The sequence below is a fragment of the Oxyura jamaicensis genome, chromosome 1 (assembly GCF_011077185.1).
Source record: "Oxyura jamaicensis isolate SHBP4307 breed ruddy duck chromosome 1, BPBGC_Ojam_1.0, whole genome shotgun sequence".
Taxonomy (NCBI): domain Eukaryota; kingdom Metazoa; phylum Chordata; class Aves; order Anseriformes; family Anatidae; genus Oxyura; species Oxyura jamaicensis.
The window spans coordinates 204,023,420-204,049,889 of record NC_048893.1 but is presented as its reverse complement, the minus strand read 5'-3'; the positions used below and the strand labels follow the sequence as shown (position 1 = coordinate 204,049,889).

Below are 26,470 nucleotides of genomic sequence, written 5' to 3'. Positions count from 1 at the left end.
AGGACCTCGTTACACACAGACACACGTTTTAATTCTCCACCTGCCGAACAGCCCGACCAGCTCGTTTTTCTCCCCTCTAAAAGGGGCAGGGATCTGCACGGGTTCTTTGGTTAACACAAGCCCCTTGTCTCGGTGCCTGAAAGCACGCTCAGAACTCAGCAGCTCCATGAAGAACAAGTTTCTGGACATTAGCCTCGTGTTTTTTAGTCTGCAGAAACTCTGGCTGCTCCAGGACCCCTGTGTCTCCTCCCCAGACCTTCAGCCCCCTGCCACGTTCCCAAATCCCAGCAGCTGCACGGGGCAGGGTGCCCCACGAGCATCAGCGCAGCTCTGCGCGCGTGACGGAAGAGCAGAGCAGGCTGAGGTGGAGCTCGACGTGCAGCATGCCCCCAGGGAGCATGCGAGTTTGAAGTCTTCTCTGAGCTACCGATTTTCATGAAAAGTTGCAGGAAACTTCTGTCTTCAAGACCTCCTTCTCACTACCACGCCTGCAGCGAGACAACAGGATCAGAACGATGAGCTGGGGAATGACAGCGCAATAACATAAAGCTTGTTTCCTTAGGAAACCAGGCTAAAAGCAGCTGAGAGAGCCGTCGACTTAAACCTAAATCAGAGTAGCCCCCAAACAGCCGGCGCTGCCTTTTGAGTGAGTGTGAAGAGCAGAAATAGATCGCTAATTAGAAGATCTCCCCACGAGGGAGAGTTCGTTCATTTTAATTGAGGTCACTGATGTCATCTTAAACTTCATTGAAAATTCACTTCCAGAAGGGAAAAATGCCGTGAAGATTTAAGGACAGCATGAAGCTGGTGGACGAAATCTCACGTACCCTGCCTATAACTGGAACGTTTTAAAGACAAACTTGTGATCTGTCTCTCACTCCCTTTCCGCAGCCTTTTTAATCCAAACAAAACATACCCGTAACTTCTCCCGGAGAGAAAGGGCCAGAACAACAAATGCAAATTCAAGGTTCCCAGCTGCAGTTCTCACCACGAGCTCTCCGGCTGCTGCGCAGAGCGGCCCGAAGGACGGACCACGCACGGTGGGCGGCGTTTCAGCACGTGCCCCTGTGGTTAAAAGGCTGCCGGGACCTTTGCCCTCTGCTGAAGCTTGCAAATGCTTCTGGAGAACAGGTGATTAAAGCCAAGCTCCAAAATTACCTCAACCTATCCTCAACAGAGGAAACTTTTTTTTTTTTTTTTTAATTAAAGCATTTGACATAAGCTGAATCCAAAGGAGGAATGTGGTTCACCAGGCAACTCGTCCAACCAAGCTCAACGTCTCCCTGCAGGAACGACCCACCACCACCACCACTCTGCTCTGCAGCAGCACGAAGATGTTAGCTCATTCTGTTCTGTCTCCAATTCCCCCATGAAAGAAATAAATCCTAAGTATACAAACCCCCACGGAGGGGAGCCTGCCCAGAGGAACTATTTGTGGTACGGCACATTCTTCCAAACAATATCCCCAGCAGCTGTCCCGCAGCCAAAGACAGGGCATTAGAACACGGTTACAGGGGGACAGGGAAGCGGCTCCGGCAGGAGCAGGCTGGCCAGAGAAACCTCTCAAAATGGGACCTTCAGGGGCTTCAAAGCCTTCACGGCACGTTCATCTCAGCGCAGCTTTAACGTCAGCACAAGTCTCAAGCTTAGCAGGGGTAAGGCTTGCAGCCCCGTGCGCGCCCCAGGTCCCTGGCTCTCCTGCTGCGGTGCGAGCTGACACCGGCGCCGTTCCGCTGTCGGCTGCCTACACATGCACATGAGCGCTCCCGGCGCGCCGTACGCTCGTTAGCTCTGAAAGGGAAACCAAAGAAAAAGACCTTCAGTCCCCAGAGAAGATGCACGTGCACGGCATCGGCTAGGTTACGCTGTGAGCTACGCAGGATCTTGCAAACTTTCTCCCATCACGAAGCCACCCGTGAGAAGCACAGGGCAGCCGGGGGCACGGCCCCGCTGCAGCAGTGGTGGGGATTTTCTGACTCTCTTCTGAACCCACGCACGCGTCCCCTTGCTGCCTGGAGCCCCGGCTGGACGAGCGCCAGCGGCACGGCACAGCAGCACCAGGAGCTGCCTCGTCTCTCCTTGCGCCACATCTGAGGAAGAGGCCACGCGTGTCCCCTTCGCTCGAGGAACCACGGCACACCTCCGTGGGGACACCGCGGTCCCCTGCCGGGCAGCGCAGCTGCAGCCCCTGGGCGAGTGGCTGAGCGAAGAGCGGCCCCGAGGGAAAACACCGCGTTTTAGGAAATGCGGCTGAGAGCTTCTCATTTCACACAAGCACAGCACCACAGCTTTTCATTTGCTCAGGAAAGCTTTTCATTTGTTTTAATTACTCCACGAAGCAGAATTTAGGCAGAGGAAATGGCACTGCAACACGGCAACAATCCGCTGAATCCACCCGGCAGGAGCACACCCCTGGCTCCCATCGGCACTGCTGTCAGCTTGAGGCTGCCGCGCTGCTTCCTGGGGGACTGCGATCTTCCCAGAAACAACAGGGGCCTTGTCACGAGCGGCTCTGCCCCGGCTGCATCAGTTCAGGTGGAAGGTTTCACCGCCCTGGACTTCCATTTCATTCTGAGAACTGTGAATAATGCGTCCTAGAGGGCTCCTGGAGGTACAGCACTACGCAAGTGCTGCCGTTGTCTCCGTTTTGACACGTGCTTCAGAATGAGAAAAAGATGAAAGCTGTTGGCCCAGAAGCAGCGGGCTGCGTTTCTGTAAGCTGTCCGAGGGCCCTCATGTTCTGCACCAGGAGGTGCAGTGAGTGCTCCGGGACAGCGGCGGCACGGGGCTGCCAGGCTCACCACCCACGTGCTGGGTACCGGGCCCAGCAGCGGCCCCTGCTTCCCCTCCTTCCACGGCCAAGAATTCAGATCATTCAGCAGCCCTTGCTCCCAGCGCAGCCTTGGTTGCGTGCCACGGACTTGGCACAAGACCTGTGCTGCCACCGTTCAAGAAGCTCCTGCAGCCCCAGAGCCAGACATCGTGCACCTGAGCCTTGTGAGCCAGCCCTGGCCAGCCGCTGGTTCTGCAACGGATCGAGGAATTGGGAAAACGGGGGTCTTGTGGCTGCCAGATCACCTTGACAGTCTTTGTTCTTTTAACTCCCAGCATTTGGGAGCCCTGAGCCTTTTAAACGAGAATCCACCGCAATTGAGACACTACAGATAGCAAAGCTTTCTCTTTTTGAGTAGTCACTATTTCAATTGTCACTACGGTAGGAAAACAACAACTTCATTTCTCTTTATTAAAGTTATCAGCTAAAGTTTCAATGACCAAGACAACAGAAATAGTTTCTTTTTTCTGCAGTATGGACAAATGTACGGTAACAGTTTCAGTTGGGTTGGTGTGTGCCGGGCCGGGCTGGGCTGGAGCTATGCTCCCTGCAGCAGCCCACCAGTGCTGTGCTCTGCACGTGTGGCCAGAACAGCCCTGGTGTCACACCGCTGCTGTGCCTGCTCTGAGCAGTGCTGGCACCGCACCAGGACTCCTCCAGCCCCCAGAGCCGGCAGGCTGGGGGTGGGCAGGAGCTGGGGAGGGGGCATCACAGGGCGGCTGACCTAAAGCACCAGAGGGATATTCCATGCCGTCTGGTGTCACACTCAGCAACAAATGGTGGGGAAGGGGAAGGAGAGGGCAGGGGTCTCGTTATGAAGACGTCTGTCCTCCCAGACAATTGCTGTGAGCACTGAGGCCCAGCTTCCCGGGACATGGCTGAACACCGCGCACTGATGGGAAGTAGAGAGCAATTTCTTTCCTCTCTCTGTGTTTCCACACAGCCTTTGCCTGTTTGTTTTGTTTGTTTTTTCCCTCTTCCTTTTCCCTTTAATTAAATCATCCTTCTCTCGACCCGTGAGTTGTTTTTTCTTCCCTGTGTACTTTCTTCTCCCCCTTTCGCTTCGAGTAGGGGAAGCGAGAGAGTGGCCGTGGGGGAGCTCGGCTGCCCACCTGAGCAAAACCACCGCCTGGTGAAATCATGGAGTAAATACTATGGCGGGGAGGAGACAGCAGCCAGCGTATTTGCTCATCAATATGGCAAACAGAGGCTTGAGCAGAATCAGACAGGTTTCCCAACTCCAGAGTTAAAAAAGAAAGCAACGACATAACAACAACGATCGTGTAAACAGAGCTACCTGTCCATCAGCCATGGAGTAAACTGATAGAAGCTTGTATATAAAACAAAAATTAGGTGGCTAGAAACCCGTAAAACAGGAGAAAAGTCATGCACACTGAAGATTACAGCACTGAAATACACTGTTTGGACCAGGAACTTGGACCACCATGGAACATTGCTTCCTTGCCAGATCAGATGGAAAGGACAGCCAACAGCCTTCGGGCACCCCTGCCGCATTACCACCACCCCTAACAGAGCAGCCATCCTGGGCCCTGTTCAGGAGCAGAAAACTGCCAGAGGACAGAAAAAGGGCTGAGTACCAACCTCGTCACTCTCCTCTACGTCCACGTTGCCGTTGGCATCGTCGTCCATTTGCTTGTGTATGTTGCGGACAGCCTCGAAGCTGAGCTGCTCATCCTCATCGTGGCACAGGGGCTTGTCGATTCGGCAGAATTCTGCTGAGGGAGAAAACACCAACATTATGTAGCCTGTACCAAAAAACTGCCACCCTGTTTGCTCATTAAGCATGAATGTGGAAGAGCGTTCCCCGAACCCTACACAAAGTACCCCAGTGCTCATTCACAGCAGGGCTAAGCGCCACTGCCAGATTTCCCATGCAATTTCTAATCCTAACAAGAAGGGACGGGCCACGGCCTGACCGAGGCTGCTCTTCTCCGGGTCACGCTCCCACATCTCCACATCGCCGCTGCGGCAGCCGGGGCCGGGCTCGGCTCCTCTGTCTGATGCCACCGGCCCCAGCGGCGGGGGAGGACGGCAGCAGAGCTCCCCTCCCGCTGCACCAGCTGCGCTTCTCACTTGGAGGCTGCTGGTGCTGGCAGTGTTTGAGAGCAACCGTCGTATGTTTATGCAGTACACCAATTAAAAAACAGTTAGCCCTCTCCCTGATTATGAAATAGATTTTTCTGGCTTGTTTTCACATATTTTTCCACGTTTCAAGATTAACACTGCATATTTTGCGACATGCCTGAGCCCATGTACGCAGCAGTCAAGCTCGGCTCATCCATCCCATCTATGGTGCTGCTGCGTGGCGATGAGTGACTCACCGCGACGCCTGCACCCCACCAGGGCAAAGCACAGACAACGGGCACTGAAAGCAGCCCCCAAGGGCGAGGTCCCTCACGACACGTGTTAAGAAAAAGGGCTTCTGTTCCACAGATGCTGCATGGGATTCACTCTAAGCAGATAATGATTAAGAACGATCCAGCAGTGACTGCTCAATGGGAAACGAGTTTAATGGCTCTTGGCCCAGCTCCCATTAGAAGGTCTCGTGTTCAGAAAATCAGAGCTCAGTGAATTTCTCAGAATTTAGGCAGAAGAGTCCCAATGACTTAGAGCTCAAATCTCATTCCAACTCTTAAGATGATGCTTTCAAGACAAGACAAGCTTATTTGTGGGAAAAGTAGCATTTTCTGCTGCTGCCACACATTCTGCATCTACTGTGAATAAACAAACACTCACTCAGCTTGCTACCAAAGGAGAAGATTTGGACTGCTCTGTCTGTTACATCTTCACACAATTAGTACGTAGTCAGACACTACTGATAGGAAAGACTTTTGAACATTAAATTCACCTAAGTTTTTTTTTATTATTATTATTTTTTAAATCCATATGATCTGATTTGCAGACACCAAGCTGGGGGAAGCGTCGATCTGCTGGAGGGTAGCAAGGCCCTGCAGAGGGACCTGGACAGGATGGGTCGATGGGCAGAGGCCAAGGGATGAGGTTCAACATGGCTCAGTGCCGGGTCCTGCACTTGGGGCACAACAACCCCATGCAGCGCTACAGGCTGGGGGCAGAGTGGCTGGAAAGCTGTGCAGAGGAAAAGGAGCTGGGGGTGCTGATTAATGCTTGCCTCAACACAAGCCAGCAGTGTGCTCAGGTGGCCAAGAAGGCCAGCGGCGTCCTGGCTTGTGTCAGGGGTAGTGCAGCCAGCAGGGCCGGGGAGGTGATCGTCCCCCTGAGCTCTGCTCTGCTGAGGCCGCCCCTCGAGTGCTGGGGTCAGCTTTGGGCCCCTCACTGCCAGAAGGACATCGAGGCCCTGGAGCGTGTCCAGAGAAGGGCTGCGAAGCTGGGGAAGGGCCTGGGACACAAGGCCTGGGAGGAGCGGCTGAGGGAACTGGGGGGGTTGGGGCTGGAGAAGAGGAGGCTCAGGGCAGAGCTTATTGCTCTCTGCAACTGCCTGAGAGGAAGGGGGGGGGGAGCTGGGGGTCGGCCTCTTCTCCAGAGATAGGAAAGGACGGAATGCAGTGCCCACAGGGACAGGGAGGGGATCCTGCCCCTCTGCCCCACGCTGGGGAGGCCACCCCGGGGTGCTCCCAGGGCCAGCGAGGGCTGGAGCTGGTGGCGAGAGCCCAGCGCAGGGCCCCAAGGTGCGGGAGGGCCTGGAGCACCTCTGCCGTGAGGAGAGGCTGCAAGAGCTGGGGCTGCTCGGCCTGCAGAGGAGGAGGCTCCTGCTGGGGCAGGGGGTGAGCAGCAGCACCCAGGGGTGCCTCCGAGCAGTCCGGGACCCTGTTATTGCACCATTCTCCACGTGTAAACACAGAGCCTCCCATACGGAGGACACCGGACTAACACTAGCTGATAGCACGTCTATTTCCAGATCTCACTGAGAAACCCCATCCCTCGTCCTCTCTGGACTGGCTGAAGAACAAAACAAAACCTCAAACCCAAGCTAAACGGATGACACAACCACACACCCAGCCACCCTGCAGCAGAGCTGTTCCAGGAGCAAGTTTTGCTCCTGCAGACAGGTTAATGTTAGGGGAGAACTTGTTGCCTCTGCAGAACGGAAAAAAAGGAACAAGCACAGAGAATGTGCATTAAGACAGCAAAGAGAAGCACACAAAGAAATGCAAATATCATCGTTTTGTCTTGGCTTCTCTAGAATTTCATGTATCTATGTAAGACCAGACGATCCGGCCAAGCAAATCACAGTTTACTCTAAATCAGCTACTGAAGTTTCTAACCTTAGCGCAGGTTCAGCCATAAGCCTACTCATTCTTAAATATTTCTAAGAATTCATTAAAACAAACAAACAAACACACACATACACCTAGAGGCAGAATAGCATATGTTAAGGCTGTTTTCCTACCGTAACTTGATTTGCTGTATCTTATGTTCCTCCAGTAAATATGTGTCTCACAACCAGCTTTATTGGAAGTATGCTCCCCCAGTCACGAGACTGAATAAAATACTGTGGTTTTAATTTTGAGGAACATAAGCCAAGGATTCAGAGTTAAAATTAAACTTTCCTTATTTGCAACAGTTTAAATTATGTACTTCAAATTTATATTCTGCCTAAAACAAAACCACTCCAGAAGCACTTAGATGAATGTCAGAGCGTTATTGAAATCAGACCGAATTCTTACATTATGGTTGTGACCCTTATTTCTGACGTCATTATATATACACACACAAACAAATGCATTTAAGGTTTTAGCTACTGATCTTGCACTAGTGTGTTTCAAATACTGAATTACTTCAATATGCAAGTGCATAATACAACCATACACCGTAAAATTATTTACTTTTTTAGATAAGATACCCCTTTCATAGCATCATCCTCAGAGGAAATCAGTCTTGTGAGTTATGTCCACGAGATCTTAACAGATCGTTACTCAGCACTCCGCAGAAAGGTGACATCCTCGCGGTGCTTGACAAACCATCTCAAGAAAATGCATAGTGGGCAACTACGCTAGAAAATGCTAGGTGAGCCACTTCACCCTATGCATGCCAGGTAAAAACTGCCACCAATCCGCATCCAAACCTCTAACCATCTTGTTAACAGCACTGAGTGCAGTTGGACTAGATGATCTTTGAAAGTCCCTTCCAAATGAGCTATTTTTCGGTTCTGTTCCAGGCGTGGATACCGGTCCTCCCAACCCACACATGCCCCGCGCCCTTCCACCCAAACCCACCTGGGTGCATTCCCTGAGAAACGGGATCCGGGACGTGGCCCACGGGGTGACAGCCCTCAGAATCACAGACCGAAACATCTCAAAAACTAGAAGTGCACTAGCGTTCCAGGTCTGGTCTGTCCTTCATTGCTTTTTAAGAATGGCATGCTTCTAACTTACAACACTAGGGTAAAAATTGTAAGAGAAACCCTTAAAACTTCTAACGCAGGCACAGCACTGAGCTGTACTGGTGCAGTCCTCTCAGTTTCTGGCTATGGCTTTAGCGCAGGCACCTTCATCACGTACATTACAGATCAGAACCAGTTTTGTTCTTGCTGGAAAATCCCTCCTCAAACATGGTCAGGAGACCATCCCCATGGGCTCTCCAGATGGCGTCCCTGCAGGCAAACCGCCTGCAGCCGGGGCCACGGGTTCACCGTGACCTACACCTTCAGTTACGCTTCCAAGCGGCACGACAAATCCTCCCCTAACAGGCACTGAGCACCAGGCACCGACATCTTGCAGATTTGCCATTCTTCTCCGAGGTGGGCCCTGGATGACATCCACAGACAAGCAGGTACTTACCGAGGGGAGGCACGGGTTTTTGTTACAAAACTGGGAAAACTGATCACCCTTCAGGGCACACCCAGAGGGCAGGTTGTGCAGCATGTCCTTGTCTGGCATTGAACGGTGAGGTTCAAAAGAGCACCAGCTAGAAGCCAGACTCCAGGCACACACGCGCGCGCAGCAGGTGGTATTGATCCAGTAGATAATACCGCCACAGCAGTCCTCAGCTTTGTCCCAGCGTTACCAGTACGTTTCCAGAGCGGCTATCAATGCTGCAATGTAAACCTCGTCAGAAGGAACTCCCAGCTGTGCAAACCTGGCCGACCAGGAATCTACCGTAACTAACACGAAGTAGCACCACTACTAGAAGGTGACTGTGAGGTGCATCCACCGTGGTCAGAACAAAGCCCCGCCACCAAGCTCCACCGTCCTGCTCCACCTCCTCAGCCACAGCCCCTCCACGCAGCCCCTTGGCCTAGGGCCCAGCTGGGCACCTGCCCACTCAGGGGCTGGGAGCTCTCACGGAACATTTTTGGGACGTTGTGATCGATGGCATCACGCTTTTGCATCAGAACACTTCTGTGAGCTACAGGGATTGCCAGGCCTAGAACTGGCAGAATTCGGGCTGAATTTATATTTTATTAACTGGAAAGATAAACATTTTTTAGCAGAGTCTCCTTCTTCTACCTTGTATAGCTGTGAAAAAAAAAAAAAAGAGGAGAAAATGTAGAACAGTTCAGCTTTGGAAAAATCAGGGCTACTGTGCCTCACTGCAGCTGACACTTGAGGAGGCCCCGTCTGCCTCATTTCCCAACGCCAGGATCCCACCACCACTACCCAACGGATTTGCGTGGACAGCCGTTTTCTCTCTCCAATCCACGTTACCTCACAGACCCACTGCTGTCTGCTCATCTTTCGCTGCTTTGTGTAAAAAATAATAAAAATGCCAATAACTTAGTAAATCTGTTCAGCTTTGCCCAAGACAACACCCCCCCACACACACACAAAAGCCCTGGCAAGCTGTCCCCTCTGTTCTGACAGAGCAGGTAAGATGTCTCGCAGAAGCAATACTGGAGGCTGACTCAAGGGCGAGAGGAGGCTGCTGGGTGCCGCAGAGCCCTCACACGGATCTGGAAGTTGGCTCCGTACCAACTCTCGCGTGGCCACGGAGTGAGCCCAGCACCTCTGTGAACGGGGGACCACAAGCATCGAGTGAGCAGGGGTAGCTCTGCCCAGCCCCAGCCCAGTGGGCAGTCCTCTCCGTGACAGGGCCATTCTGTCCTCCCCGGGGCTCAGGGCCAGCTGCGGGAAGCAGGAGGAGGCAGTGGCCACCTCGGCTCATGCAGCCTGCAGCCCGCCCTGGGAAAACATCCAGCACAGCAACACGCTGCTACCCAAAGCAGCAGCCAGGGACAGCACTACACTCGGCAGGGGCATGAAAAGCAGTGCCAGTGTAGGTGAATCAGCATGGCCCTGGTGGGGCGCCAGGAGACCTCTGTTCCTTCACCCCACCAGGGAGGTGTCACCGGGAGGCAAGGGTGGCCGACCATCGTGCAGGGCTGTGCGGTGTTTTCAAGGGCTTCACAGCAACCAGGGTGAAATGATTTCTTGACTGGGTACTTTCTGTTGATCTTAATCGGAAAGGGAGAGGAACTTGGCAGAGTTATGTTAAATATTATTGGATGTCTTTATACGGCTTTGCGCAGATTTGGTTTTCCTCTCCTACCCTCTAAGAATTTGTTCCCTCCATGCTTTCTTCACAGTTATCACGAAGTTAGCTAATATCTTTGGGATGGGTCTTTTCTGCAGTGATTTGTCACAGTCATCTCAATGAAAGAGAGCAAGAAAACAGAATGTTATTGTATTCACACTGCCTTTGGGCTTGACTTCAGCAGGAAAAATTAAATCAGGATAAAAGATACCTCACAAAATATTATGTGATCATCTTGTACTGAACCTTATTATTATAGCAATTAATGTAGCAACACTGTGTCAAAGTTCAATTTACGGGGAATAAAAAGGTCATTTTATTATAAAACGTGGTTTTATTCATATTAACAGTCTCCTAACCACATAATTCTTAAGCCCCAAACATGTCTCTCGAAGTGGCCTGTCCAGCACTCAGGCAACAAGGCACATGCACTGAAGTGATCTTGCCCAGATTTCCTGCAACCACAACGATGATGTGTTGGTATTTGTAGCCCAAACACTGAGAATGAAGCATGACTGGAAATCTTTTTCCGTGCAAGTTCCAGAAAGCAATAAAGCAGTTGTTGCAAGAATGGCATGTGTTGATAACCAAGTAACGATCAACAGCAAGCAGGCTCAAGCAGGCTCGTAAGTACTGAGGAACTCATTTGCATCAGGGCCAGAAAAAGCCTAAATAAGCTCCGGGTGATTTAATCAGCAGCAGAAGACTCGACACTGATAAAGAGTGGTCACGAGGTTTCACCACAGGCACAGGCCAGGAAGACAAGGTGCAGCTGTAAAAATACCCAAAATGGAGAAACAAAGACCGGGGCAAGCAACCTTGCCTAAGATTTATGGGAGACTAAGCAAGATTCTGAATCTAATAACCTGACTGTAATAACCCTCGTCTCCTTAAGCCAGGTCTCCCCTTGGGTTCCTCCTGATAACGAGGGTGTAACAGCCAGCCTCCCTTGTCTTCCAGGCCACACAGTGTCACTCCGCTTCAGGCCGCTCGGACACACACACAGCGTGAGGCACCTTCAGAGAGCAAAAGGCTTGAGCTGAGCGTGAAGTCGGTTCTGTTTAAATAACACCCTCCTGCTCCAGAAGGTCCTCCACTGATCCTTGCTACGGCAGTCTGTACAGACAGGGACGGGTCCCAGCACAGGCCCCAAGGTGTCAGAGGGAAGCCCCGGCCAGGACACGGGGTGGTGGCGTGACTCCCGTGTCCCTTAGGGGCTGACACCATCACCTGTCCCTACCCCACCCTCCCATCCCACCTCCCTGCCTCAGCAGCAGTCTTTTGTCCCCTCAGGGGCTGTTGGCCTCCAGTTATCTCCCCACCATCATCTCCGAAGCACTACAGCCCGCCTTTCCTTTCAGAAGGCGAGCGCCTTTTCCCCCCATCCCCTCCAGACAGTGAGGGACAATGGCCTGCCCCCCTGGGCACCATTAGCACACGCCATCCGCCCATCCTGGACTCGCATCGCCAGGCCTGGGGCTTGCTGGCCACCACAAAAGGCCTTTTGCCAGCTCCTACCCAGGAGCAATCTCCCACTGCCCCGGGCCTTGGGTGCGGCTGCCCAGGAAGTCATTGACAGGCACTGAGACCCAGGTGCTTGAATGAGATCTAAACGACAAGGAATTTGGGTTGGTTTTAGAACAGATTAGAAAGTCTCGCCTCAGGAGAAATGTTCGGGAGGAGATGGACCGTATCTTCCAGTCCTAGCACCTCTCCTGCAGCCTCAGCCCGAGGCAGCGACACCAACTGCGGTGCAGACGTTCCACCTGCACATCAGAGCAGACATTTGTACCTCGGAGGTGGCCCAGGCTGCCCAGAGAGGGGCTGGGGGCTCCTCCGCAGGGTCTCCAGCAGCCGCCGGGACGTGGGGCTGGGCGAGCGGCTCCGCGGGGCCCTGCTGGGGCAGGGGGCGAGCAGCAGCACCCAGGGGTGCCCCCGGCCACACTGTCATTCTGTAGCACTGAAATATTTTCTTCCAGATCTTTAATTTCTCATGGGAAATTCTCTCTAATGAGAATTCTTTTTGTTAAATTTCAGGTTCTCTCAATTTTCTTCTACAAGGCCCCATTATCTTTACAGTTACGTTGATACAATCACAGCTGATTGTCCCCGGTAGCACTGAGCATTATAACAAGAGCAGCCATCAGGACAGGATTAAATAGCAGTTTAACTATAACAACTGTGATTTACATAACTTGCTCTTATAAACACTGGAATGGCAGCCAAAAAAAAAAAAAAAAAAAAAGGGTTCTTATATTTTAATGTATCTGGGGAAAAAGAATCGTTTACATATTTCTGTTAATACAAACAAGGACTCAACATAACTTTCTTGCTCAGGGTTCTTCCCATAAAATTTTCAATAGTCAAAAGTCTTCCCATGTAGTTTTCAATAAAAAAATGCCAAATGCAATTTAAAAATTTTAACAAAAGCATTAACGGGTTTTGTAAAGAATGTACAGACAGGTTTCTGTTCTCACTTGAGGAGTGAAAAATGGAAGAGATGAGATTTTCTTCAAAGCTACCAAGAAGCAACATGGTGAGCAAGGCAAAAGAAGAGCAAAATAACTGTTGGTTTTCCAGCTCTAATTGCCAAACAATAGAGCCTGACAAAGTTATGAGCGTATATAACCATTTCCACTGTCTTAAAAACACTCCCAGTATTTTTATACAGTTTTACACTGTACAGCTGGATGTTGTTTACTGTATAGGGAGCCATCAGTCACTACTCTATATTTATCACATAATGCTTATCCATAAGGGCATGTGAAAACTCATACATCAAACCATTTTCCCAAAAGGTGACTCTGTCAAACACTGGGATTTCAACACATTCCCTGTTCTGGTAACCTCTGTCCATTTGAACAAGTTCCCTTGGCCACGGAACTCCTTCCTCTGGAGGTGCTGAAGCAGGGCGCAGAAAGCCTTGCAAAATGCAATTCCTGTCATATCGAGAAAGCACACACAGTTTGCTGGCATTGAAGATGTGGACCTCATCCATCTTCCCATCTCCTCTGAAGCTTAGAAACTCTAACCTGTTATTTTAATTGCAGATTTAGTAGCTGAAAGGAGTTTCATCATGAGCAAAGAGAACATTCAAGCAACGTTCTTGCTCAACACTACTAAATTATTCACGTTCTCTTGCTGCTGTAAAAATTATCACCACCTCTGAAACAGGGCTGTCTGTAACAGATATCTAAATATTCTCTGAAGCCATCGAGCTTTCCACTTTACATTTATATGAAGCACTGCAAACAGCTTCTGCAGTACAGATCCCTGCTTCCTCACCTGAGCAGGAGTAATCCAACACACAGTTCTTAGCAGAAAACCTTCAAACATTGAGTATTAGCAGGCGTTCAAAGATTTGCTTTTTTTTTTCTTTAATTAAACAGCTTGCACAATGCAAGAAAACCTGTACCTAACCCAAACTAAATAGTCTAGAAAAAATGCAAACACAGCCAGAGATTAGGCCGTTTGATCTTTGACCCACTTTTAAAGAAAGTAACAACGCCCTTGGGTGTCTCTGCAAAGAGGTCCACCCAAAAATGTTAGCAAACCACCTATTAACAGCGTTCAGAGAAAGGCAGGGGCAGAAATCACAAGAAATCTGCCTCCTCCCTGCTGAGGGCTGAGCCTCCCGGGCCGGGTAAATGCCCCGACCTCCGAGGATCTACGTGGTAAAACCACACGCTGGAGCATGCAGGAGAAAGCCCTCGGTGATCACCAAGGCTGCCAGCACCACAGGCACTTTCCTGGCTCCAGCACCAGCTTAGGATCAGGCACAGGAAGGCTCTGAGCACAGTGATGTTGCTGCACAGCTGTTAGCTCTTACTCAATTAAAAAGTCAACATTTCTTCCACAAATGGGCTTCTATCCTTGGCACAAGCTCAGCGTTTATTTACTACAATTAATTCCCTCATCACTTATGGCAATTAGGCTTCTCCATCTTCTCCATGCAGCAGTTTATTGGTTTAATATCAGCAAAGCTTCATCCTTGTTGTTCCCTGCAAGCAGCAGCAAAGCCATTTTAACCGCCGCCTCCAGCCGATCCCCTCCAGTGCAAGCCTCCCATCCCACTCCTCCTCTTCAAACGTTCTTCAAACAGCACCCCCCTTCCAAAAAAAAATAATGCAATGAGAGAAACCAACCCAACCAACCCAAACTTATTTCTCCTTGTGGTGGGAAGCCCAACACCGACGTTGCCCTGCGCCTCGTCCCACACCTCCTTCCTGGCACGTTGTCTCAACACACAGCCTACAGCTCGCGCTAAGACGTCAGGTTTCCCTTCCACAACACCGACCGAGTATTTGGGTACGACCCTGCCCTCCCCGGTGCTCTCAGAGCTCTCCAGACCGAATCTCAGCACCCTGCTGGGTGCTGTGGTGGCAACGACCGATTTCAAGCATTGCCTTCCTGAGAGTTTTGCTCATTTTGTTCAGCCCCGAGGGCTGCGTGGTATTTCTGCAGGGCTGACGCCAGACATTTCTTTAATGCAAGCCTGCAAATCAAAGTGCTTTGGCTTAGAACCTGCAAGAAAACGGCAAGCCAGGTCATTCTGCAAGATGATCAGCCAAAGGCCGGGTAAAGTTCCTACGAGCTAAAATGACTGGAGATTGGGTTACTCCATAATAATGCACTACATAATTAACTGCTGAGGCATTCCTTCCCTTTAGTGCTGATTGAAATCAAATAATTAAAACTGCTGCAAACAGTGAGGGCCCTTTGGATTTGGCTTAAGGAAGCCGCTCACTCGATACAGCCGGCCGTGCTTTCACAACTGATGTTCCTCAGAAGCTCACTGGAGGCAGCCAAAGCTTCGTTAATTATTCCAGAGCTCCTAATATTGTTGGCAATTTGCAAACTGGAACGATTCAGCCAACTGCAGAGGGAAATAACTGATGGCTACTGGTGTTGCACGCACCACCAGGAAGCAGCAGCCGTTTGCTAAGTAAAAGCCTCTCCACCTCCTCCCTCGCATCAAACCCTTGGCTACGTGGCTGCAAGGGGCTCGGCAGCACCTGCACTTCATCCAGACGAGAACAGCAGCGTGCTACACGCTGGACGAGGCCCTGGGCAGCCCTGTCTGGCCTGACCCTAGCGCAGCTTTGGGCAGGAGGCTGGATCACCGACTGCTTCGGGTTGGAAGGGGCCCTAAAGCCCCCCCAGCCCCCCTGCCCACCCCGCCAAGGGCAGCCACGGACACCTCCGTGGGAAGGAGCTCTGCGCTGCCGTCCCATCCATCGCCTCACAAGAGCTCTCACGGCTCTTGCGGCTTCCTGCCCGAACTGCTTCGTCCTCCGGGCCGGCAGCGAGAGCTTCTCAGGTCAGCAGCAGCGCCGGGAGCGGGGCTGCACCGTCGCCGCGCGGAAACGAGATTTAATCAAGGAAGCGATCAAATGTTTTCTCTAAGGGTTGCAGATTATGAAAGAAAATATGGCACCAGACGCAGTGCTGTTCCCTCTTCTAGACTCTGCTTTGTGGCACAAATGTAAGGTGACGATTGTTCATGTGTGTTTTTATGAACAAAGTTACGTTTTCCCCGTACCTCCTAACCAATTTCTATTAAAAAGCTCAGTGACTTCCGTCTCTCCGAGCCACCGGAACAAAAACCAACACAGCACGCAGACTTTTCCTCAAGAGACCCAGCCCAAGGGATGCGTTCCAGGGTCAAAAAAAAAAAGGGGGTGATTCCTAAAATATTTTCAGTGTTACGAGTGCATTCGTAATTACATGTAATTCACGGGATGCATGAGAGCTGGGGACGGACTGCGTCAGGGCTGGGGGCTGTGGCCGAGCCCCTCCGAGGGCAGAGCAGCAGCAGAGGGAGCAGCGTCGGCACCTGTCCTGCCCCGGGCCACGCAGCCCCCGAGCACGGGGTCACAACCGGACCCTGTTGTGGGCTTACGGCCTGGAAGCCCCCCAGCCCTTGTGCTGTTTGTTTGATTTTGCAGCTGCCCTCCGGAGCTGGCACCACGCAGGCAGAAGCAGGGGCAGGCTCCCCACGGACGTGCAGTGCCGAGCCGGGCAGCTCGCGGTGCCGACGCCCAGCCTGCCTACGCCCCACGTACAAGGAAAGCTGCAGTGGCAAATATTCCCTGCACGGCACGCGCCTCGCTGGCCTTACCGGCAGATGGCTAACAGCAACGCTTGCAGAGCTAAAGAAACCTGCTCCCGGAACACCGGGCCTCCAGCCAGCGGCCGGCTCGGGGCACCTGCGAAAAGCGAAGCTGGGACGTGCAGAGGGGCTCAGCGAGCCGGCAAAACTTCACCGACTGCAGCAGAATTCAGGGGCTGCCCCGTGACACGCACCTTGCTTGCAACGTGAGATGGTGTTCTGGGGAACAACAGGCACTGAGAGGTGCCCTGCCCGTGGCGGGGGCTGGACCGGACGGTCTTTAGCTCCTTTGCAACCCAAACCTTCCGGCGCTCGGCGATTCTGCCCCGAGCACGCCGACACGGCGAGGAGCCGCAGCTGGGCACACGCCAAGGCAGGAGGAGCACGGCCCCGGCCTGGCTCCGGCCCCTGCGGCTGGCCCCGGAGCAGCTCCGGGCGGTCACCGCACGGCTGGGGGCGGCCTCGCAGAAACCCCATCAGGGCTGGGGAGAAAATCCGTGTCCGTCTGACAGCCGGGAGCAGACGCGAGGCGATGCTTCAGGCGGCTCAGCCCACGGCATGCTGCCTGGAACGCTGGCTGCTCTGCACCGGGATGCCAAACTAATAATTATTTTTAAAAAGCAAACGAAAAAATTGCTGAAAGTCAGGAAACCACATAATGAAGGTTGGTGAGTCATTCTCGCCTGAAAAATGTCAGACGCCAAAGAAAGCTAAGAAGAAATCAAATGAAAACCACAATTTCTGCCATTCTCTCTAATTTTCCTTCAGCCACTGCAGCGGCGCTTGCCCAAAGGCAGGGATTTCCAGTCCTCGGCTCCTGGGACTCTGGTGAGTGACACAGACCACAAAAAGGCATCGGGAGCATGAAGCACTCAAGGCACACAAGTAATTTCAGAGCAAAGACGTTGGCAGCTTCCCGAAGGTGGAAGAGGAATACATAATTTCCATCGTGCTCTCAGAGCATTTACAGATAAATACCTAGAGCACCTCATACAAGCCGATTTCGTATTGTTACTGTTCGGGCAGAATACTAAACACCAGACGAGGCCAGACCAGCATCTAACGCGAGCCTAGTCCAGGTGACCCCCGAAGGAGAGCCTGATGCTAGGGCTTCAGAGGCAAGCACCGAGTCACACGGGGAGCTTAAGCCAGACTCCCCCCATTGCAGCCCGTGCGCATCGCTCCCATCCCCACACCGGGCACCTCCGGGCCCATTTCCTCCACCTGCCCGACGGGGAGGCTGCAGGCAGCGTGGGGCTGTCCCTGCCGTGTCCCCAGCCCCCAGGTACCGCAGGTAGGGCCACGCTGCCCCAGCCCTGGCGCCACTGCCGTGACTCGAGGCGAGACGGAGGCACAGGCTGCGCTCCCCGGGCTGATCCGCGCCGCTGCCCAAAGGCACGGGGCCGATCCTGTGCGCAGAGAGGAGGCTGCAGCGACGCTGAGGAACAGCCAGGATCCAACCGTCCTCTGCTGGGGGCCAGCCCGGGATCAAAGGAGACACGGCGTTTCAAAGGAACGGAGAAATGAAAGGGCTGGCATAGGTCTGAAGGATCTCACAGGCGTGGAAGGAACACGATGCCAGTGCTGTGGTTGTTCCTCCAAAACCAGACCAGCTCGAGGCTGAGGCACTCAGCCCCTGCGCAGCGCCGAGGCAGGACGCTGATTTATGCCCAGCCCGAACAAACTCAGACCGTCGGTACCCTGCGAACACAAGCGGCAGCCGCATCCAAACAGCTCAGACAGAAGCACGCCCGCAGGACTCACACGGTGCCACGGCCCAGCAGCAGCACGGCTACCTGCAGAGGGTCTCCGGCAGGGACGGGTCCCCCGCAGCTGGGACCGCAGCCACCTCCGGCACGGCCTCCGCTCAGCTGCTGCCTCCTGGAGCGCTGCAGCAGGACCCTTCCATGTGCGTTTGTGTTAAAAAACAGAAATACAAATCACGCTGCTAACCACAAACTGAGCACACAGGGCCAAGCCGAGCATGGCTTCACACATGCGCTTTCATAGCCCCTTGAGATAAAGTGCTCCTTCAGTGTGCACAGCCTCAGCTTCCTCAGCTCCCTCCTCTTCCTCTCTTCAAAGCTCCTTTGGGCCCCTCGGGGCTCTCAGTGGGAGCACCCACGGGGCACCGGGAGTCGGGCTGGGGCAGGCAGCAGCTCGCTGCTCCCCCAGCCAGCCTGCTCCGAACACTTTTTTTCCCCAAAGTACCTGCTTTTCCTTATCACTCACGCTCCCCAGTCATTTTCTCCCCCTTCCAGTGTATTCTTTCAGGGCCCAGTTCTCCCCCAGATCACCCCTCAGCGACACAACCTGGCCGACTGCACGGGCTGGGGAAGTACGAACGTGTGCGCGAGTACAGCACGGCTAAAACGCATTTTACCCCGTGACTTCTGGCTTTGCCCAGAATGGTTGCCTGTTTGTTTATTAATGCAATCCTTATTACTCAGAGTGCCTCAGAAGTTATCAGCACACTTTGGAGGCCACTTACTCATCCCCGGTGGCTTCAATGCAGAACACGTTCACCCCTGCAGACACACCTGGGTCTCACTGCAGAGAGCAGTGGCAAGCAGCAGCGAGCTTCGGCACCAACGGCAGCTTCTGTGTGCAGCGACTTGTGTTCCTGGTGCCGGGGTGATTTTACTGCCTGAGCACAGCAGGGCGTGTAACTGCCCTGTACCTGCACGCCTCCAGCTCCCACGGCTCTCCGACCCTCGTGCACAGCCACGAGGCACCAGGGCAGGAGCGGGGGCACCGTGGTTTGCTGCGGGCTTAGCCCCTGCCCGACCACGCTGCTCCAGTCCCCGGCCCCCCGCAGCTCTCGGATGCTCCAGACCCGCGTTCCCCACGGTCTCCCTCATGCTGAAAGCAACGAAGCACGTCCGTAAGGGTAGGATACGGGCAGAGCCACGTGAGCAGCACTGATACCACGCAGAAAATCCGCTCTATTTATAACAGTGACACGCTCCGCATGAGCCACGCAGCGATGCAGGCAGGAAGGCACCCCGGGAGCGACCCGCTCCAGCCGGCCCCCGGAGCACAGCCAGCCTGGAGCAGCTTCCTCGTGGCCATGCCCCACAGGGTCCTGGTGCCTCCCAGGGCAGGGGCTCCACCACCTCTGACCCTGGTTTCATTGCCTGAAGGCAGCCCACGTTCCAGCGCTGACGGGCTGCCTCGCTGACTGCTGCGGTTGCTTTCACCAACCAGCTCCTGGTGTCCCGCACAGAGCCCAAGTCACGCTCGTAGCGCTGGGAGGAAGGAGTTAGCCACACACTCCCTCGAAACTCTCTTTCTGTTCTTCCCCTCCTCTCTCTCGCTTTCACAGCGTGTGACAACGACAAGGGAAGCAGTGTCTCAGCGCCACACGATGCCCGCCTTGGCCCGGCCACCACAGCCCGTGCAGCAGAGCCGGGTGCTCCTGCCCCACGCAGCGACCTCGGATGAGAAAACTGCCACGGGCTGCTCCTAAAAGCCACGTGCACCTGTCCACAGACACCATGAGCCGCGGGTGCCAGGGATGTAAGGTGGTTTTAGGTGGCCCACGTGCGGCCGGCACAAAGCAGTCCCTTCCACGCTCCCCATGCAGGCGCCCACGGCAGCGGGTGCGCAGACACCAGGTACCCAAAGCCCCGCTCCCTGACATCTTCAGCTGCAGAGAAAGTAAAGCGTAGGAAAACGTGAGCCTGTTTTTCTTGTAACTGGAGGACTAACCCCTTTATATCCCAGGTTCTCCTTGGGAAGGCGGGCCAGCAGAGCCACAGCCCTCGGGCCCCAACCAAGCCTCGCTCTGAAGGCTTCACCCCCGCCAGGATTAACATCGCAACAGCCAAGCCTCAGACCCAACAGCCCCTCGGGCCAGAGGGCTCACCCTGGCACCTCCTCCTTAATGGGGACTTTCCTTAGGAATTAGAAAGAGATCTGCAGTGGGAGAAGTGTGGGGGTGGAGGGGAGAGAGAAGGGAATCTGCTTCCTAGAGCACCTTCCTTCGGTGACGCGCTGGATGAGGAGCACGGCACGACCCAAAGGCCAGGCGCACGCCCCGTCTCCTGATGGGCTCTGTAAAGCCCTGCACTGAATCTCAGCCACACTCAGCACGGGGGCCGAAGCAGGTTCCAGAACCGGTGCTTCACGGGGGCTTTTCCAGTGGTGTCCTGTCCTTGTGTTCTTCCTAGGCTCCCTTCGGCTGAGCTGGCATCCACCCAGGCACCTTGCCTTCCCTGGGCTCGGGGAACGGCCGAAGGAGCGCGCTTGTCAGGCAGCGACAGGACAAGGAGCAACAGCTTTACACTGACAGAGGGCAGGTTGAGATTCGAAAGTAGGGAGAAATTCTTCCCTCCGAGGGCGCTGAGGCCCTGGCCCAGGCTGCCCAGAGGAGCTGGGGGTGCCCCAGCCCTGGCAGTGCCCAAGGCCGGGCTGGGGGCAGCCTGGGCTGGGGGCAGGGGGCCATGATTGTGGCATGGTCTTTAGGGTCCCTTCCAACCCAACCCATTCCGTGACTCCATGGCTTCCCCAGAAGGAAAGGCTCGATGCATGGCCAGACCAGCAGGACCTCTTGCCTGTCTTCCTCCTCCTCTCGCAACCGCCCAGGATCCAAGGATGCCCCAGAGCGCCTTCGCAGACGAGCTTCAACGTAATTAATCCAAGTGAAGCAGCACCGTTCCCTTGCTGCCATACAAGGACATCTTCTCCTAATTTTAACCTTATTTATCCCTCACACACACAGAACTGATGATTTTAATTTTCACAGAAGCTCCAGAGAGCAGGGAGCACGGTGACAGCAGGCTCTGCCCGCAGGCGGCCCTGCCGAGGTGGCGTGCCCTCCTCCTGGCGTGCCTTCAGCGCAGCGAGGAGCATCGAGGGCTGCTGGCCCAGAAGCAGCGTACGGGCGCGCTCACCGCGCAGGGCACGTGCACCAGGCAGCCCCATCCCAACCGTACGGAGGTTTAAAAGGTTCTATCTGCTACAAGACTTGGCTTCCTACTCCAAAAGCAGCACGGTCTCTCTCTCCCGTCCACAAACACGACGCCAGTGGAGCAAAGCCAGGGCAAGGGCGTGCTGCTGATGCTGCGTCCTGCACTGCGCGGGCAGAGCCGGCCGGAGGCACGGCCGTGGGTCTGGGTGCTGAGCAGGGCTGCGCGTGGTGCTGCTCATCGCCACGCGGGCAGCGACACCTCTCCTGTGATTCCTGTCGCTCGCTTTTGGTCATCCGACCGTTTTCCTAAACGCATTCAGCATCAGCTCTCGGGCAGTGTACCAAGAAGAGAAGTCCCCAAACTCAACCAAAAAATGCCTCAAAAATCCCGTTCCTCGAGGTTCTCCACGAATAACCAGGGCCGCCGCGCGTCCCGCTCCCCAGCAGCCCACGGCGCTGCGGGCAGCAGAGGAGAAAGCCAGCGGCGCTGGGTGGGGAGGGGAAGAGGGTGGAGAGAGGAAGGCAGGGGGAGGAGGAAGCAGCTCCTGAACAAAGCCTCAGACCCACAGAAAACCAAAGTTCCACTGTTTTTGGTGTTCGCAAAGTGCTCGGGTTTTACTCGCCTGACAGCCAGGCTCAGGAACCCTGGTGTGGCGCAAGAACGAGCCCCTTGACGTGCGAGGTGCAGCCTAGGGGCCCTCTGAGCAAAGAGAGCTGGCTCGCCTTGAGAGCAGTGCAGTTTTGCCAGGCTTAACGCTTCCCGTGTTCGATGGTGGTGCAGGGAGCAAAAGGTACGGGCAAGGAGACTGGAAGGCAACGGCACTGCGTGGAGAGCTGCAGGACAGCCTGCACGAAGGCTCCGGAGAGGGAGGACGCGGGTCCCGAAGGGCAGCCCCGCGGCCTTGGGGAACGAGACTCTTGGTTGCACTTCAGCACATCTCTTTTCCAGTAATTATAATTAGGAAGGGTTAATCTGATCCCTGCGTAATTATAATTAGGAAGGGTTAATCTGATCCCTGCGCACTTCATTTGCCTCCTTGGAGGCGACAGCTCTTGGTGCACTGCGCAGAACACCGCATCGAGGAGCAGCAGCGATACCAAAACCTAAATCCAGTCTCCGTCAGCAGGCACGGTCCATCCACGTCGGAGAAACACCATTTCTCTTTTCCTTGCCATCCCAACGTGTTGCTGGAGCCCAGAGCCAGCGCTGTGGGTTACGTCAGCTGGAGGACGGCTCCCAGGCAGCCCGGACAGCTCGCACAGAGGAAGCGACGCAGCCGGGGAGGAAACCGACGGCCGGCCACCAGCAGCAGCAATCCTCCGCTGGCGGAACGGGGAAACGGCTCCGGAGCAACCAGAGCTGTTCCCCCGGCGCTCCTCGTGCTCCTCGTGCCCTCTCTCTAAAACCAGCCACGCCACAAACACGCCTGCAGCAACGGTGACGTGCGGGCGGCTCTGCCTCGGGGCTCCGCGAGTAGACCCAGGAGAAAGACGCTCGTCAGAGCAGACCCGCAAGCAGCAGCGATCCCAGCCCCGCTGTTAGCAGGCAGGCGTTTCTAAATTGTAACTGTTCCGCCCCAAAGTAACGGCTGCCATCGCTGAACACAGGAGCCGCATTCAGGCCCGCGGTGGAAGCAGTGCCGCGCTGACCCACGGAGGCATGCGCTGGCACGGTGCTCGCGGCGGCAGCCACCGCACCGCCAGGAAACCTGGCCCGCCTGGTTGGGAGCCGAGCTGACGCTGCCTTGCTAATAAAGGTTGTTGCTAAAAAAAAGGCCGTCCCCGCCCAAGCCACAAAATCAAGCCTTGGACTGACGAACGGTGCCACACGGGTTAAAGCATGCCCTTGATGCCCCCGTTTTCCTCCCCTGGAAAATGGAGACGCCCCTCTAAGAGGGCAGTGTGGAGATTCCCACTCTCCAAGGACAAGTAACGCGTGTAATAAAGGGACTTGTTTCCGCAGGGGACCAGCCAAAGCAGGCTGGAGATCCCACACAGCAGGCCGCGGACTCCAGGCAAGCAGCACGCAGAAATCAGGAGGCTTCTCCCGACAGAGGGGTGCCAGCCGTGCCTCCTGCGCCACGCGTACGGCAGCAGAAGGCAGCGCCCCGCGCGACGCCCGTGCTGCTGCCGCCTGTCACCACCTCCGTAGCTCACAAAGTCAGGGAACCGCAGGGCTTTCTGCACGACGTCGCAAGACAAGTGGCCGCATCAAGCCCGCAGACCTGAGGCTGCTGCCCCCAGCCTGAGACACCCCATGGCTGAAGCCCCCTGCCCTGCCCCGTGCCGGGGGTCTGGGTACCACCCGCCCGCAGTGCCATGGGCTCTGCCCCGAAGCCGGACGAGAAGCAGGAATCACTTCTCAGCAGCAGCCAGCCAGCCCCGCATCTGCTCCGCATCCTTTCATCTTTTGCCCTCGGTTTGAAGGCACGCCGCTCCGTCAGGCCTGGGCCGCAGCTGAGAGGATGGCATGGCCGTGTGCGCTGTTGGGAACAGCAGCCACGCCGGCACGATCACCAGCCACTTCTGTTCTTTCCCCGAAGACTGTCTTCAAAAAATCTTCAAGGCTATTTGGAGTAATAAAATTGCTTTAAAAGGCAAGCTGATAACTCATTGGACAACGTGGTTCTTGTCTTCTACACGCAGGGAACAGTTTCCACATGATGCAATCCATGCTTGTGTTCAGTATTTTAAAGCAACACTGTTGTGTAAGCAAAAAATGCAGGGAAGAGAACAGCAGATGCCAAATTCTCCCTTAGCACAGCCCCCCTGCTCCTGCAGCCATTGTTCTGCTGCCTGTTAAATTCCATTGTTTAATCCTTCCTGGCTCTGCCCTGCGCCTACCTCTCGGGGATGTTTTCACTGCGAGCTGGCAGTGCAGCAGCTGGGGTCCACGGTTCTGTGCTCACACGCTGGGATTCACTCACGACAACAGAAGCTCACCTTTTCCCATCATTTTAAGCCATTGTTCAGCTGTTGCCTGCGCTGCTGCTTCCCCCTGAGCAGACTGGAAGGCGATGTCACAACTTTCACAACGTGCTGTTGTCCAAAAGCTGTCGTGTTCCTGCAGAGGTGTTCCAATAAGCCCCCAAGCGTTAACACAAGTGGAAGCACAACAGATAGGCAGCTTTCCAGCCACCAGTCGGCTGGGACGTCGGAACGAGGCACTGCACAACGAATCACGCAGAGAGCACGTTACGGGAGCGCTCAGAGCTTTTAATCCAGACCAGGCTCCATTTGGCTTACACTGTGCAGCACAACCAGAGCGCCGCTGCTGCCACGCTTGACCACAGAAAACCACTTTTCGATCCAGGGGCAGTAATTTGGAGAGGATACATAAATTAAGGAAATGGCAGGGGAAGGAAGAGACTCCAATTAAGCACCGCAGCCAGGGACTGCGTGGCTCGGATCCCGGCAGGGCAGAAAGTGCCCCCCCACCAAAGAGCAAAGACCATCCTCCTTCTGGAGAGACTCCATCAACTTACGACCCCCCCGAAGGCGAGCTGGCCCACCCGCCCAGCCACGGTCCTGCTCACACCAGCACAGTTTCCAGGGCTCTCGCCCAGGCCTGCCGAGGATTCCTCCTTTTGGCCTCAGGAGAATCAGCCCCAGCAGCCGGCTTTGTCCCACGGACAGACCTCGCGATACACGCACACGCTTTAACGAGGTGAACACCTATTGCACGCGTTGTATGATTTGCATTAGATGGGCTGCTTCGATCTGCACAATGGTTAATTTAATTACGAGCTCCTGAGATCTCAGCTCGCTTTCACAACAGAAGTGATGCGATCAATCCCCATTTATTATTCCTAAGTGCCAAAGACGGAAAGTGCTATTCAAAGTCACCCTGGGCACAAAGCCACGAGACCGGGTTTGAGTCTGACCCCATTCATCTTTATTTCAGCTGAACAAACAGCATCTTTTTCATAACCATTTATTTGGCAAGCAAGTTGCCCCCCGGAGTTTCAATGAGGACAACTCATGCACAACACTGGATGGGAACAGGAGGGAGGGTTGGAGAGCCTGGGTCCCTGAAGCGGGCACGCCGGGTACTGGGGTGTGCACAGAGTAAATCGAGCACACCTGTCCTTTGGCACCCCATCAATCCTGCTCGAACACAGGTTTGCAGGCACAGAACGCGATGCAGAATCCCTTGTGTTCCTGAGCGCTCACCAGCCTCTGGCTAACCGCGATTCCAGCAGAACGTGGCGTTACGCTTGCCGTTTTCACTCCCTCTCAACACCTTGCCGTGCACCCAGGTGACCGCGGCGCAGCTTGCAGCCGGCACACCACCGAGCCACGATTAGAAATGGAAAAGATATTTTGGGTCCCCGCCGGCTCAGCGCCACTCCTAGGGGAAAGCCCACAACGTGCAGGTCGCTCGAGCACCGAAGCCCCGACAACACAGCGCTTGAGCGCTGAGATGTCAGAAATAAATGCCAGGCTGAACCAAATCGCGCGGCACTTTACAAGAGTTTATTAGCAACCTGAGTAATCAACTCACCTCGAGTATTGCGTGCAGGTTGGGGTGCTGCAGCGTAAGAAAGATATAAAACTATCAGGGAGCCTCCAAAGGAGGACCACGAAGGAGGTGAAGGGTCTGGAGGGCAAGTCCTGCGAGGAGCAGCTGAGGCCCCTTGGTTTGTTCAGCCCAGGGAAGAGGAGCCTTAGCAGAACCCACGGCCCTCTGGCGCTTCCAAGCCTGACCGTCATTAGTATCGTCATTAAGGAGCTATGCAGCAGCACTAACCTTTTAAGCTAGAGAAAGAGGGGACCCCCCTCCTCAATTGTATGCCACCACTCAACCCTGGACCATGACTCCCCGTGGTAATCACAACCGGATTAACCTTCACACTACTGACCCAGCCAAATCTGCTATCCTTCATCGTCATAACCCCCCACCAAACAGAACCCCTCTCACCACTAAACCTACAGCACAGCCCTGAACACGAACCCAAGCTTTTTCGACCAACTCTGAAGCCCCTACTTAGTAGGAATTCCCCTAACGCTACTACCCATGCTCTTCCCAGCTCCATTATTCCCATTGCCCAGTAACCAATGGGTCCATAACCGCCTATCGACCAGCTGGGTGGAGGGGAGGCCTCATGGCGGCCTGCAGCTCCCTCACAGGGGAGGCCTC

At 54.5% G+C, this 26,470-nt stretch overlaps 1 protein-coding gene across 2 annotated transcripts in view; it reads right to left on the bottom strand.

Moving 5' to 3' along the window:
* STIM1 (stromal interaction molecule 1) overlaps window positions 1-26,470 on the bottom strand; it is a 61,949-nt gene that overhangs the window by 22,122 nt on the left and 13,357 nt on the right. The window contains exon 2 of one of the 2 annotated variants that reach the window (XM_035330844.1): window positions 4,436-4,566. In XM_035330844.1, coding sequence (XP_035186735.1) covers window positions 4,436-4,483 — 48 coding nt within the window. In that variant the 5' untranslated portion in view covers window positions 4,484-4,566. Of the gene's footprint in view, window positions 1-4,435; window positions 4,570-26,470 lie in introns of both variants that reach the window. The other variant, XM_035330840.1, reaches the window with a different exon arrangement.